Here is a 14,636-nt window from a genome sequence, read left to right on the forward strand (position 1 = left end):
CAAGTGCTATTAAGAAGAATAAAGCAGAGGAATACAGAGTAGCTGGGGTTACTATTTTTGATAGGTTGGTCATGGATCTCTTGGAAGAGGTGACATTGGAATGAAGCAAGGGAACAGATCACGTATATGGTTGGGAGAAAATCATCCAAGACAGAGGAAACAGCAAGTGCAAAGGGTTAGAGGTGGGAGTATGATGGAGGCACACAGCAAGAGGGCTGGTCCAGAGATGACAACTAGATGTAGGGTGTCTCCTCACCAGTCTGCAAGGAAACCGACCTGGTTCAGAAGGAACAGTATTTAGGAGGCTAAGAGCAGACCTCCAAGGTCTCACAGGCTCACTTACCATCTCCATCTGCTGGGGGAGCACTACTGTGGTCAGCACCCTTCTTTGAAACACAGCAAACCGCTAAAGCAAGAAAGCAGGGTTACTAGGTGAAGGGTGGGTATATACTACCACAACAGCCACCTCAGGCCCACTGATCCCAACCTGTCTCTGGCCAGGTGAGGAAGGTGGAAGATGGGGGTACTGTCCAAGGCACAAGAATTAGCTTCACCAATAGAAATAGAGGCATTCTGATGACTGAACTGTTTTGTTCCTTCAAGTTCAACTAGCTGAGAGAAAATTACAGAATTCTTTGAGAGTCAATGACTAGGAGAGGATGCTTGTTACATCCCTGGTCTACTTTGAATCTCAAACAAACAAAATGACACAGTAAAAACGAAAAGAAAATTAACAGCCTCCATGTCCAAGAATTTAAAACATTTCCATATTTTGAGAAAACTAGGAAGTTATTCCTAATGAATCCAAATTCCTCCTGCTATTTTAGATTGTTTCCCCATATTCTGGCTTTGGTACTATTCAGCTTGCAATTCATAAAGTGTCCTTAGGTTGACTTCAGGACTGCCTTGCTTCTATCTAGTTACTTCTTTTGGATCTGTCAGTGTTGCTGCAAATATGAATCCCTTTTTTTTTTTTTTGAGACAGAGTCTCTTTCACCAGGCTGGAGTGCAGTGGTGTGATCTTAGCTCACTGCAACCTCCACCTCCCAGGTTCAAGCGATTTTCCTACCTCAGCCTCCCAAGTAGCTGGGACTACAGGCGTGCGCCACCACGCCCAGCTAATTTTTGTATTGTTAGTAGAGACAGAGTTTCACCATGTTGGCCAGGCTGGTCTCGATCTTTTGACCTCGCAATCCACCATGCCCAGCCACAAACATGAATCCTTTGCATTAGTCAGGCCTTCGTGGATTTGGCTGAGCGACCAGCTCTTTTCCAGGAAAATTCTCTATAGCCCCAGTTTCTACTTGCCACTTACTGATTAGGTCCATGACTTCTCGGGTTAACATCCTCACCAGCTGCTCCTCCAGCATCTCTTGAGACTCTGGGTTTTCATCTGCAGCCTCATCTTCTCCACTGCAGAAAACCAGAGGGCCAAGTTCCACAGGAGTGCAGAAAGAAAGCAGTGACCCTAATCAGACTCTCTGTGACCACTTTCTTCGAGTCTTCGTTTTATGCAAAAGTTGGGAATGGACAGCAGTGATCCACTGAAGGACATTATTACTAGTGATTCTGTCCAGTTAGATAGACATTACAGAATCAAAATAAGTGAGTAAGGTAACAGTAGCCCCTATAAACGCTGGATCTCAGAGTCTGCCTGCTGGTCACAGCCTGTCCAGACAAGCCATGTATCACCTAGACTGAGAATGACTACAACCTACTGCTCTTCTACCCTGTGACAGCAGAATCCCTGCCCGCTTCCTTTCCCCACCCCAAATCTGGCTGCCAGCTCATCCACCAAGAAGAGTGGGTAGGTATCCCTTACCAGAGCAGGCTCCTTTGGTTGATAACTTGCCATTTCTGGGAAAGCCTCTGGGAAAACACAAAGGAAATAAATGATAGAATTGGGGAAAGGACTGGAATACATAGTATCTAAAGTCAAGTCCACTTCATGATTAAAATTAGCCAAGGATGATTCTAGGCATCAATGACAACCTCTGTAGACTCCACACCACAAGGTTAAAAAAACCATCTCTGGTTTCTATAACCTGTCCCACATCCATGCTGAGGGTGGTATCTCAAACACCTCTTTGCTTGGAAAGAATTAACAACAATTTTAGAATTCCTGGGTCTCTAGACATACCTGTTCTCCACCCAGCCAGTCCCCTGCTTAATTCCAGAGTCAGGATAACAGACCCAGCATTCCTGGCAAGGGTCTGTGAGCAAGCATTCCTCTTTTTACCTCTCCTCAGGTAACAGGAGGTTAGGAGCAGAATCTGCAACTGAAGCTGCCTTGTGGCAATTAAATCAGTTTAGTTCTTTGGGGGCTGTGCTCGATCCTACAGCAAGGATAGTCTGCTGGGGTAGAAGCTCTGCCCAGCCAGTCTGGCAGGGCTAGTAGACGACACTTCTAGGAGCTCCTGACTTGCAAGGGTCAAAAATGGCCACAGGCCTTAATAGTACTCTTTGCTTCCTGACTTATCTTACCATATGGAGGTAGGTGAAAAGAGGTCCGAGGATGGGGGATACCAGGGCTTCATAGTGCTCTGGGGGACAGAAGAGCACCAGAGGCTTTACAAAGACCCGTGCTGCAGCAAGTTAAGAAATTTTAGTGCATAAGCACACATCCCTCACCTGCCAGGTGGTGGGTTGCACCCCTGGGCACAATCAATCCCTAAAAGATTTACCAGATGTCAAAAATATCCTTATTAACAGTGAAAAATCTTAAAGTTCTTTTCCTAAAATCCTAAATGGCATTGATATTCAATTCCATTATACTCTTAGTTTAGCAGGACTTCCATCAGGCTGCACATTATGGTCCCTGGCCAGAAAGTAGGAATAAAAAAATAGGAAGGAGGACATCCTTGTAACAAATCCTCCTTCACCATTCTTATAATTTCAGGTTTAAGAAACACCAGCTGTGGTGGCTCACACTTGTAATCCCAGCACTTTGGGAGGCTGAGGCAGGTAGATTACAAGGTCAGGAGAGTGAGACTATCCTGGCTAACATGGTGAAACCCCGTATCTACTAAAAAATACAAAAAAAAAAAAAAAAAAAATTAGTCGGGCGTGGTGGCGGGCACCTGTAGTCCCAGCTACTAGGGAGGCTGAGGCAGGAGAATGGCATGAATCCAGGAGGCAGAGCTTGCAGTGAGCCGAGATCACGCCACTGCACTCCAGCCTGGGCGACAGAGCGAGACTTCATCTCCAAAAAAAAAAAAAAAAAAAAAAGGGGAAAGACAGAGATTCAACTAGTAATAAGGGTCTGAATGAGAATGAAGTATGAAAGTGCTGCTTCTGGCTGGGTGTGATGGCTCAGGCCTGTAATTCTAGCACTTTGGAGGCTGAGGCAGGAGGATTACTTGAGCCCAGGAGTTTGAGACCAGTTTGACGAACATAATGCAGATCCCATCTCTACAAATAATAAAAAAAAAATAGCTGGGTGTGGTGGTGCGCATCTGTGGTCCAGTCCAAACTCTTCAGGAAGCTAAGGTGGGAGGACCACTTGAGCCTGCAGTGAGCTTTGATAGCACCACTGCACTCCTGCCTGGGTAACACTGAGACCCTGTCTCAAAAAAAAGCAAGTGCTTCTAAAAACACAGAAAAGGGATAAAAGTTTTATGGTGGCTCATGCCTGTAATCCCAGCACTTTGGGAGGCCGAGGCAGGCGGATCACTTGAGGTCAGGTGATTGAGACCAGCCTGGCCAACGTGGTGAAACCCTGTCTCTATTAAAAATACAAAAATTAGGTTGGGCGCGGTGGCTCACACCTGTTACCCCAGCACTTTGGAAGGCCAAGGCGGGCAGATCACTTGAGGTCAGGAGTTTGAGGCCAGTATGGCGAAAACCTGTCTCTATTAAAAATACAAAAAAAGCCGGGCGCGGTGGCTCAAGCCTGTAATCCCAGCACTTTGAGAGGCCGAGACGGGCGGATCACGAGGTCAGGAGATCGAGACCATCCTGACTAACACAGTGAAACCCCGTCTCTACTAAAAAAAATACAAAAAACTAGCCGGGCGAGGTGGCGGGCACCTGTAGTCCCAGCTACTCGGGAGGCTGAGGCAGGAGAATGGCGTGAACCCGGGAGGCGGAGCTTGCAGTGAGCTGAGATCCGGCCACTGCACTCCAGCCCGGGTGACAGAGCGAGACTCCGTCTCAAAAAAAAAACAAAAACAAACAAACAAACAAAAAAAAATTAGCTGGGTGTAGTAGCATGTGCCTGTAATCCCAGCTACTTGGGAGGGTGAGGCACAAGAATCACCTGAACCCAGGAGGTGGAAGTTGCAGTAAGACAAGATCGTACCACTGCACTCTAGCCTGGGCAATAGAGCAAAACTGTCTCAAAAAATAGAAATATGCACACCTGTAATCACAGCTAGTTGGGAGGCTGAGGTACAAAAATCGCTTGAACCTGGGAGGCAGAAGCTGTGAGCCGAGATCACGCCACTGTACTCCAGCCTGGGCGACAGAGTGAGCAATACTCTGTCTCAAAAAAAAGCTTTATCTTTAATATTTCCAAGAAGGGGGGAAGGTAAACATTTGCCCCTCAAGAAAAAGTTTATGGCCATCTGGACCGCCTTCATGTTTTCCCTGCAATCTGCCAGTGTTTTTAATGACATGATGCACTTAGATACATCATCTCATCTTTTCCTTCCAGTTCTGCCTCCTCCCTCTGGTTCCTGTGACCTGTTTCTGTCTCTAATTTTCTGACCTTTTGGGTTATGTAGAGACTTTTGAAAGGATATGAAGCATGGGTCTGAGTCGGTAGTCAGGAATATTGTTCAAGTTGACAAAGGCTGAGCTGAGAAGCTGGGTAGCAAGGTCCTCCACAGTATAGAAGTCTTGCTGCATGGAAGGGCCTGCCTTCCCTAGGATATGAAAACTGTAAAGGGGGAAAAAAAGCACTGGCAATGACAAATCCAACATCTGTTACTGCCAGCCCTGACTGTCCCATGAATTTCATTTCTAGCCTACAATAAGATTTTTCAGCCAGAAAAGCAGTTATATTTACTTAAGAGAACTTATAGATACAGCATCTTTTAAAAGACAGATGTTGGCGGCCGAGATCAGCAGTAGCTTTCATTACTATTTAATGTGGACTTACAATGGAGGATCTCATGAGCTTGGCTGATTAGTGTACTGGGTTAGTGAGGCCAAAGCCCACGAGGGCCAGTTACCTCCCCAACCCACAACCAGTATCTAGCCACCCCACTCCCATAAGTAGGCTGCAAGCAGTGTAGGGTCTAAGCAATCTCCACCACTTTTAGCTTCTACTTGGGTTTCATCATGTTATACACTAGAAACAGACAAGTTGGGCATGAAGCAGGCTGGGACTGTGAGGCTCATATGACAATTACAAAAAAAGCAAATGCAGGAAAGCGGGCTGTTCATCTCTATTTAACACTAGAATCATTAGTTTCCTATCAAATTCTTGCCTCACCTTACTTGTACACTAGATGAAAAGTCCAACCCATGGACATTCCTATACAATACATATCCAGGAAGAAAATATGGAGAGGCAGCATTGGTTCCTTACCAGTTTTCATAGAGGGTGGAGAAGAAACGCTGCATTCTTTCCAAGATGGTTTTGAAGACAGGAGAGTCATTGAGTTCCAAGAGAGGTTGAGGTAATCCTAAAGGGAAATACGGGTCAGGAACATGATGCTCCACACTTGTCAGGAGTCTCAACTGGCCAATGCTCTATAGCAGGCAGATGTTGTTCAGGGGTGAAGGCGTGTGCATGGTGCTGTACTGCAAAGCAGTTGGCTATGTGATTTGTTGCACTCTTTTTTTTTTTTTTTTTTTTTTTTTGAGACGGAGTCTTGCTCTGCCGCCCAGGCTGGAGTGCAGTGGCCGGCTCTCAGCTCACTGCAAGCTCTGCCTCCCGGGTTCACGCCATTCTCCTGTCTCAGCCTCCCGAGTAGCTGGGACTACAGGCGCCCGCCTCGTCGCCCGGCTAGTTTTTTGTATTTTTTAGTAGAGACGGGGTTTCACCATATTAGCCAGGATGGTCTCGATCTCCTGACCTCGTGATCCGCCCGTCTCGGCCTCCCAAAGTGCTGGGATTACAGGCTTGAGCCACCGCGCCCGGCCTGTTGCACTCTTTTGGTAGGAGAAGGTGAAAGCTACTTAAGGACCCAGGACTTTAGACCCAGGTACTCTTTTACCTGCTTTTTAAAAATTCTTTCCCCAGATGGAACTTGTACCAAAAAAAGGGACAACTCAAAAGTATTTTTCCATAAAGCTCTGGGGATGCCCCCACAATTAATTTATGAAACCCCCTTTTTAAAGCAAAATCTTACACAAAAGACTAAGATGTGTAGCAGCTCAAAATGAAATCCACTTACCTTAGTAATAAAAACTGCCTTAAAAGATCTATACTTTTAAGTGTAATCAGAGGTTTTACATTTCGAGTCTTACAGTCAGAAGCTATCTGAGGGAGCTGTTTGTCCATTTTAGTATTTCTGGTTGGCCACTTATTTCTATAGCAGGAGTTCCTGACTTAACTTGAATAATGGGATGGGGGTATGTGGTAGGCAACACCTACTTTTTATATTAATAGCAATACACTTCTTGGAAGTTCTATTTTTATTGGTGTCTGCAACATAACCCTTAAATGGAACGGTGTCAAAGGAAAAGATTCAGGACTATCTAGGCCAAAACAGATAGACATGATCTCTGGAAAGGCAAATGAACATCCTTCCTTTGGCTAACTTCACAGCTGAGGAATGCCCACTGGATTGCTTGACCACAGCCAGGCTCAGACACAGGTTATAGCTGAGGACAAAGACAAAACTATGGGGGCTGTTGATGGTGAGCCAGCCTGAAGCTTCTGAGATGGGTGCAAGACTTAGACAACTGATGTCTCTAGCTCTCACTTCATCCCACGTTCCCAGACTTGCTCCCTGTGCTCCAGCCATATGATTCAACTATCTCTATGTCCTGGACATACCAAGGCCTTTCCCTCTTGCCTCAGATGTTGTACCTGCCATTCTGTTTGTCCAGAATGCCCAGCATTTCCTCATGCCTCTAACCTAGCTAGTTCCTGCTCATCCTTCAAGTCCCCATTGGGAGTCAGCCTTCTGACTTCCCTCCGAGACTGGGTTAGGTCTCCCAATAAACACTCAAAACACTGCCACTTTCTTTCACAGCAAATACCGCAATTGTGACTGCACAGTTATTTTCATGCTTATTTTCAATGGGAAAATGAAATGAAGCAGTGTCCTAATCAAGGTCACAATTGGGAGGCCAGGCGTGGTGGCTCATGCCTATAATCCCGGCACTTTGGGAGGCCAAGGCAGGCAGATCACTTGAGGTCACGAGTTTGAGACCAGCTGGCCAACATGGTGAAACCCTGTCTCTAATAAAAATACAAAAAATTAGCTGGGTGTGGTGGTGCATGGCTGTAGTCCCAGCAGGCTGAGGTGGGAGAATCACTTGAACCTGGGAGGCAGAGGTTGCAGTGAGCCGAGATTGCACCACTGTACACCAGCCTGGGTGACAAAGTGAGACTCTCTCAAAAAAAACAAAACAAAAAAGGTAACAATTGGGAAATTGCTTAAAATCTATTCCTTTAAAAACTTTGATATCTATCTATCTATCTACATACACACACACACACACACACACACACACACAAAAGGCAGGAAAGTATACAAATATCCTTCAGGTTAAAGGCCATGATTTATTTATAATCGAATGGCTGTAACACCCACCACAACCTACTGGCTAAATTGAAGAAGGGGTTAACAGGAAATAAATAAATTGCTTCTGATCTTCTCTGTATGATAAGGTAATTAAGTAAATACATTTGTTCATATAGAGTTTATAGGAACTCCACAAATGCATTTCTGAACAAATAGATGGTGAAGGTAGTACAAGACAAGGAGGAAGAAGCACAAGATAGGCAGAAGCTGCTCAAGGAACCCATAAGAATGCCTGTAATCCTAGTGCTCTGAAAGGCCATGGTGGGAGAACTGCTTGAGGATAAGAGTTCGAGACCAGCCTGGGCAACATAGTAAGACCCTGTCTTACTATTTTAAAGTTCATCTGGTGTTGTGATCCACCTGTAGTCCAACTACTCACGAGGCTGAGGCAGGAAGACTGCTTGAGCCCAAGAGTTTGAGCCTACAGTCAGTTATGTTTGCGCCAGTGCACTCTAGCCTGAGTGACAGAGACTATGACTCTCAAAAAACGACAACAAAAAAAGGGGACATCCATTAGGGATAAGATGAACCTAGGAGAGAAAATGTTACATTTCTTACCTAATATAGCAGATTTTTCCGCGTCAAGCATATCCAGAGCCTTGGTGAAAGGCTCTGCCATTTTGGCTAGCATTTCTGGTGCATATAATGTATTGTGGGTTCTGAAAGAAACAAGAATGCTATTGAGTTTTTCCATCTGATGCAGAAGGAAACAGTGGGCTTTGCTTGTAATTCAGTGATACTACAGTTCCACACAGACACATCTGCCCATGAACTCCTGGCAGGGGAAAGAAAACAAGGTATAAATATCTGAATGCTTGCTGCAGGAGGGACTGGACTTGCACAGATAATTAGTATACAATACCTAAGGTGAATTAACACGAGAACCAAACCCCAAGACAACAGGACAGTATCAGAGTCCAAAGCTAGAAAGCAAAATTCTTTTAAATCTGAAGTGGTCCCAATTTTTTGACCACCAGTGATATGGAATGAAATGTGTGCAACATTGTGGATTTACAGGTAGGAACACAGAGGAGGTGGTAATTTGCCCCATTTTTCAATGTTTTGTCTAAATTCCAAGAGCATGGACCTTGCAACAGCTGTTTGGACCTGACAGAGGAACGCAATTCCCAACACATGCTGTCTCCCACCAAAATGACCTACCTGAGCAATTATGGGCTTTGAGTAAGAAGCAATGACTGTGAACTTGATACACCTGCTGTCCACAGCACTCTTACCTACTCACAGAAATGGCCCCACTGAACAAACTGATGGCTACACGTTTAAGATGCAAACTAAAAACATCTTTTAGACCATGTTTCAGTCTCCATAGTTTGTTCTTTTTGTTCTTTTTTTTTTTTTTTTTTTTTTTGAGACGGAGTCTTGCTCTGTCGCCCAGGCTGGAGTGCGGTGGCCGGATCTCAGCTCACTGCAAGCTCCGCCTCCCGGGTTTACGCCATTCTCCTGCCTCAGCCTCCCGAGTAGCTGGGACTACAGGCGCCCACCACCTCGCCCGGCTAGTTTTTTGTATTTTTTTAGTAGAGACGGGGTTTCACCGTGTTAGCCAGGATGGTCTCGATCTCCTGACCTCGTGATCCGCCCGTCTCGGCCTCCCAAAGTGCTGGGATTACAGGCTTGAGCCACCGCGCCCGGCCCTCTTTTTGTTCTTAAGAAGTCATTCTAGGCCATGCTTAGTGGCTCATGCCTGTGATCCCAGCACTTTGGGAGGCCGAGGCCAGTGAATTACCTGAGGCCAGGAGTTCAAGACCAGCCTGGCCAACATAGTGAAACCCCATCTCTACTAAAAATATAAAAATTAGACGGGTGTGGTGGTGCATGCGTGTAATCCCAGCTATTTGGGAGGCTGAGGCAGGAAAATTGCTTAAACCCAGGAGGCAGAGGTTGCAGTCAGCCAAGATCATGCCACTGTACTCCAGCCTGGGCAACTGAGTGAGACTCCATCTCAAAAAACAAAAACAAAAACAAAAACAACCCAAAAACAGAAGTCTATGGCTGGGTGCAGTGGCTCACACTTGTAATCCCAGCATTTTGGGAGGCCAAGGTGGGTGGATCATCTGAGGTCAGGAGTTCGGGACCAGCCTGGCCAACATGGTGAAACCCAGTCACTACTAAAAATATAAAAATTAGCCAGGTGTGGTCGTGGGTGCCAGGAGTGGTGGCTACAGGTTTTTTTTTTTTTTTTTTGAGACAGAGTCTTGCTCTGTCGCCCAGGCTGGAGTGCAGTGGCCGGATCTCGGCTCACTGCAAGCTCCGCCTCCTGGGTTTACGCCATTCTCCTGCCTCAGCCTCCCGAGTAGCTGGGACTACAAGCGCCCGCCACCTCGCCCGGCTAGTTTTTTGTATTTTTTTTAGTAGAGACGGGGGTTTCACCGTGTTAGCCAGGATGGTCTCGATCTCCTGACCTCGTGATCCGCCCGTCTCGGCCTCCCAAAGTGCTGGGATTACAGGCTTGAGCCACCGCGCCCTGCGGCTACAGGTTTAAAATGCAAAATGAAAACCTCTTTTAGACCATGTTTAAGCCTCCATAGTTTGTTCTTTTTGTTCTTGCTTAGGAAGTCATTCTAGAGGCCGGGTGCGGTGGATCATGAGGTCAGGAGATCGAGACCATCCTGGCTAACATGGTGAAACCCCCTCTGTACTAAAAATACAAAAGCAAAATTAGCCAGACATGGTGGCAGGTGCCTGTAGTCCCAGCTACTTGGGAGGCTGAGGCGGGAAAATGGCGTGAACCCGGGAGGTGGAGCTTGCAGTGAGCTGAGATCACGCCACTGTACTTCAGCCTGGGCGACAGAGCAGTCTCAAAAAAAAAAAAAAAAAAAAAAAAAAGTCATTCTAGGCTGGGCGCAGTAGCTCACGCCTGTAATCCTAGCACTTTGGGAGGCCGAGGCCGGCGAATCACCTGAGGCCAGGAGATCAAGACCAGCCTGGCTAACATGGTAAAACCCCGACTCTACTAAAAATATAAAAATTACATGAGTGTGGTGGTGTTTGCCTATAATCCCAGCTACTCCGGAGGTTGAGGCAGGAGAATCACTTGAACCCAGATGAGCCAAGATCGTGCCACTGTGCTCCAGCCTGGGTGACAGAGCGAGACTCCCTCTTGAAAAAAAAAGTCATTCGCTACCCTGGCCAGGCACAGTGGCCCATGCCTGTAATGCCAGCACTTTGAGAGGCCAAGGCAGACGGATCACCTGAGGTCAGGAGTTTGAGACCAGCCTGGCCAACATGGTGAAACCCTGTCTCTACTAAAAATATAAAAATTAGCCAGGCGTGGTGGTGCATGCCTATAACCCCAGCTACTTGGCAGGTGAAGGCATAAGAATCGCTTGAACCCAGAAGGCAGAGATTGTTGTGAGCTGAGATTATGCCACTGCACTCCAGCCTGGGCAAGACAGTGAGACTCCATCTCGGGGGGAAAAAAAAAGTCATTCACTAACCTCATGCCGTAAATATGGTCTAGAAGTTTTACTTTGGCCAGATGCAGTGGCTCATGCCTGTAATCCCAGCACTTTGGGATGCCAAGGTGGGTGTATCACGAGGTCAGGCCCTGGTCAACATGGTGAAACCCTATCTTTACTTAAAATACAGAAATTATCTAGGCATGGTGGTACATACCTGTAAATCCCAGCTACTCAGGAGGCTGAGGCAGGAGAATCGCTTGAACCCAGAAGGCAAAGGTTGCAGTGAGCCAAGGTCATGCCACTGCACTCCAGCATGGATGACAGCGAGACTCCATCTCAAAAAGAAGCTTTACTTTTTGGGTTTTAAAACACCTGAAAATTTTTTCTGTGTATGGTGACTGGTAGGAATCTAATTGTTTTTTCCCCCATAGAAAGCCAACTGTCCCAACATTTAATAATTGATTTTTGTTTTTAAAGAGACAGGGTCTCACTCTATTGCCCAGGCTGGATTGCAGTGGTGTGATCATAGCTCACTGCAGCCTCAAACTCCTGGGCTCAAGTGGCCCTTCCACCTCAGGCTCCTGAGTAGCTGGGACTCTAAGTGTGCACCACCACACCTGGCTAATTTAAAAAAATTTTTTTTTTTTAAATAGAGAAAGGGTCTCTCTGCGTTGCCCAGACTAGTCGCAAACTCCTGGCCCCAAGAGATCCTCCTGCCCTGGCCTCCTAAAGTGCTGAAATTATAGGCATGAACCACTATTCCCAGCCATCGTTTTCTCACTACCTTTCATTACTTCTTCATAAATCAACCTGTAATACATACCTGGGAGTCTTTTAAAGGCACCTTTACTATTGTGTTGAACCCATCATCACCTCCAAAGGAGTATCTGCTAAAAAAACTGAACTGGTATGAGGTCAGTTTTCTAGACTGGAGGTCATTATTCGTATATGTTTTAAGCTTGGCCAGCAATACGGTGTCTGTCCTCAACAACTCAACTCTGCATTGAAGCGCAATAGCAGCCATAAACGGTAGGTAAATGAATGGCCATGGTGTGTTCCAATAAAAGTTTACTTACAAACGTGGAGGCTTGCATTTGGTCCTCAGGCTGCAGACTGCCAACCCCTCCTCTAGACATATTCACATATAACAAAAACAAAGCAAAGTAGACTACAACAAACAATACTACAGAGATTCAATCATCAAAATTTCACCAGGGGAAACTCTGGAAATACAAGTCCACCTTTTTCAACAAATAAATTAAAAAAGAGGGCCGGGCATGGTGGCTCACAGCTGTAATCCCAGTACTTCAGGAGGCTGAAGCAGGTGGATCAGTTGAGCTCAGGAGTTCGAGACCAGCCTGGGTAACAGGGCAAAACCCTGTATCTACTAACAATACAAAAAATTAGCCGAGTGTGGTGGCACACACCTGTAATCCCAGCTACTCGAGAGGCTGAGGCAGGAGAATTGCTTGATCCCAGGAGGCGGAGGTTGCACTGAGCTGAGATAGCACCAGTGCACTTCAGCATGGGTGACAGAGCGAGACTATCTCCAGAAGTACAGTGGCATGATCTCAGCTCACTGCAATCTCCACCTGCTGGGTTCAAGTGATTCTCGTGCCTCAGCCTCCCAAGTAGCTGAGACTACAGGGCGCACCACCACACCTGATTACTTTTTTTTTTTTATTTTTAGTAGAGATGGGGTTTTGTCATGTTGGCCAGGTTGGTCTCAAACTCTTAGCCTCAAGGATCCGCCTGCCTCAGCCTCCCAAATTGCTGAGATCACAAGTGTGAGGCACCATGCTAAGCCTAATTTAGTGACTAAGAGATATCTTAAATATATATAAACCTTGTGTGGATAAACAGAAAAAAGGAAAACATTTGGTGATATTTGAGTACTGGTTGTATACTGGATATTGAATTACTGGTAGTATTTTGAGATATAACAATGGAAATGTGGTTATATTAAAAGACTTATTACTAGCTCCATATTACTTTTGATTTGGGATTTTTGTCTCTACGTTTACAAGAGATTTAGGCCCATAATTTTCCTCTTTGGTACTGTCAATGTCTGGTTTTGGTATCAAAATAAATAAGCCTCATAAAATGAGTTATGGAGCACTACATTTTTCTATTATTGGGAATAGTTTGTCTAAGAGATAAATTATCTGCTCCTTGAAGGTCTGGGAGAACTCCCATATAAAATCATTTAGGCCTGGAGTTTTTTGGTCTAATTTAACTACTACCAATATAATTAATATGAAGTTTATATCTCTTTAGGTTTTCTGTCTTTTTGAGTTAGAACAAGTTACATTTTCCCTGGAAATTATCCATTTTTAAATATTTTATTTTTACAAGTAGAGATGGGGCTGGGTATGGTGGCTCACATCTATAATCCCAACACTTTGGGAGGTCAAGGTTGGCGGATCACCTGAGATCAGGAGTTTGAGAATCAGCCTGGCCAACATGATGAAATCCTGTCCCTACTGAAGATACAAAATTAGCCGGGCATGGTGGTGCACGCCTGTAATCCCAGTACTTTGAGAGGCCTAGGAGGGTGGATCACCTGAGGTCAGGAGTTTGAGACCAGGCTGGCCAACATGGTGAAACCCTGTCTCTACTGAAGATACAAAATTAGCCAGGCATGGTGGTGCATGCCTGTAATCCCAGCTACTCAAGGGGCTGAGACAGGAGAATCACTTGAACCTGAGGTTGAAACGAGCCAAGATCATGCCTTTGCATGCCAGCCTGGGCAACAAGAGTGAGACTCCATTTCAAAAAAAATAAATTAAAAAATCAAGATGGGGTCTTGCTGTGTTGCCCAGGCTGGTCTCCAGCAGTGTTCCTGCTGTGGCCTCCCAAAGTGCCAGCCCTATTTCTCTTAAGTTTTTGAATTTACTAATGTTATCACTGGTATTTTCAAAGAACCAGCTTTATTTTTATTAAAATTTTTAAAAATTGAGGCATAATTCACGTCACATAAAACTAACCACTTTAGGAGTACTATTCAGCCATTAAAAAAAAAAAGATCTTGTCATTTGCAACAATATGGATGGCACTGGAGGTCATTATGCTAAGTGAAATAAGCCAGGCACAGAAGGACACATCACATGTTCTCACTCTTTGTGGAATCTAAAAATTAAAACAATTCAACTCATAGACATACAGAGTGTAAGGATGGTTAGCAGAGGGGCTGGGGAGGGTAGTGATGGGTTAGGGGTAAGGCAGGGATGGTTAAAGGGTACAAAAAACCCAGAAAGAATGAATAAGATCTAGTATTTCCTAGCACAACAGGGTGACTATAGTCAATAAAAATTTTGATTGTACATTTAACAAGTATAACTGCAGTTGAGTATAACTGGATTGTTTGTAACACAAAGGATACATGCTTGAAGGGATGGATACCCCATTTTACATGATGTGATTATTATGCATCGCATGCCTGTATCAAAACATCTTATGTACCCCATAAATATATGCATGTACTGTGTACCCACAAAACTTTAAAAAACTAACA

The 14,636-nt window shown here is 45.2% G+C and overlaps 1 protein-coding gene across 1 annotated transcript in view; it reads right to left on the reverse strand.

The window, feature by feature from the left end:
* XPO5 (exportin 5) overlaps positions 1-14,636 on the reverse strand; it is a 55,019-nt gene that overhangs the window by 4,017 nt on the left and 36,366 nt on the right. Inside the window, exons 21-27 of the mRNA XM_033217270.1 lie at positions 8,262-8,362; positions 5,534-5,630; positions 4,743-4,879; positions 2,485-2,582; positions 1,823-1,869; positions 1,316-1,413; positions 344-406 (exon numbers count right to left, since the gene is read on the reverse strand). Of these exons, the coding sequence (XP_033073161.1) occupies positions 344-406; positions 1,316-1,413; positions 1,823-1,869; positions 2,485-2,582; positions 4,743-4,879; positions 5,534-5,630; positions 8,262-8,362 (641 nt within the window). The remainder of the gene's footprint in view (positions 1-343; positions 407-1,315; positions 1,414-1,822; positions 1,870-2,484; positions 2,583-4,742; positions 4,880-5,533; positions 5,631-8,261; positions 8,363-14,636) is intronic.

The sequence above is a fragment of the Trachypithecus francoisi genome, unplaced genomic scaffold, assembly GCF_009764315.1.
Source record: "Trachypithecus francoisi isolate TF-2019V2 unplaced genomic scaffold, Tfra_2.0 Lachesis_group10, whole genome shotgun sequence".
Lineage (NCBI taxonomy): Eukaryota > Metazoa > Chordata > Mammalia > Primates > Cercopithecidae > Trachypithecus > Trachypithecus francoisi.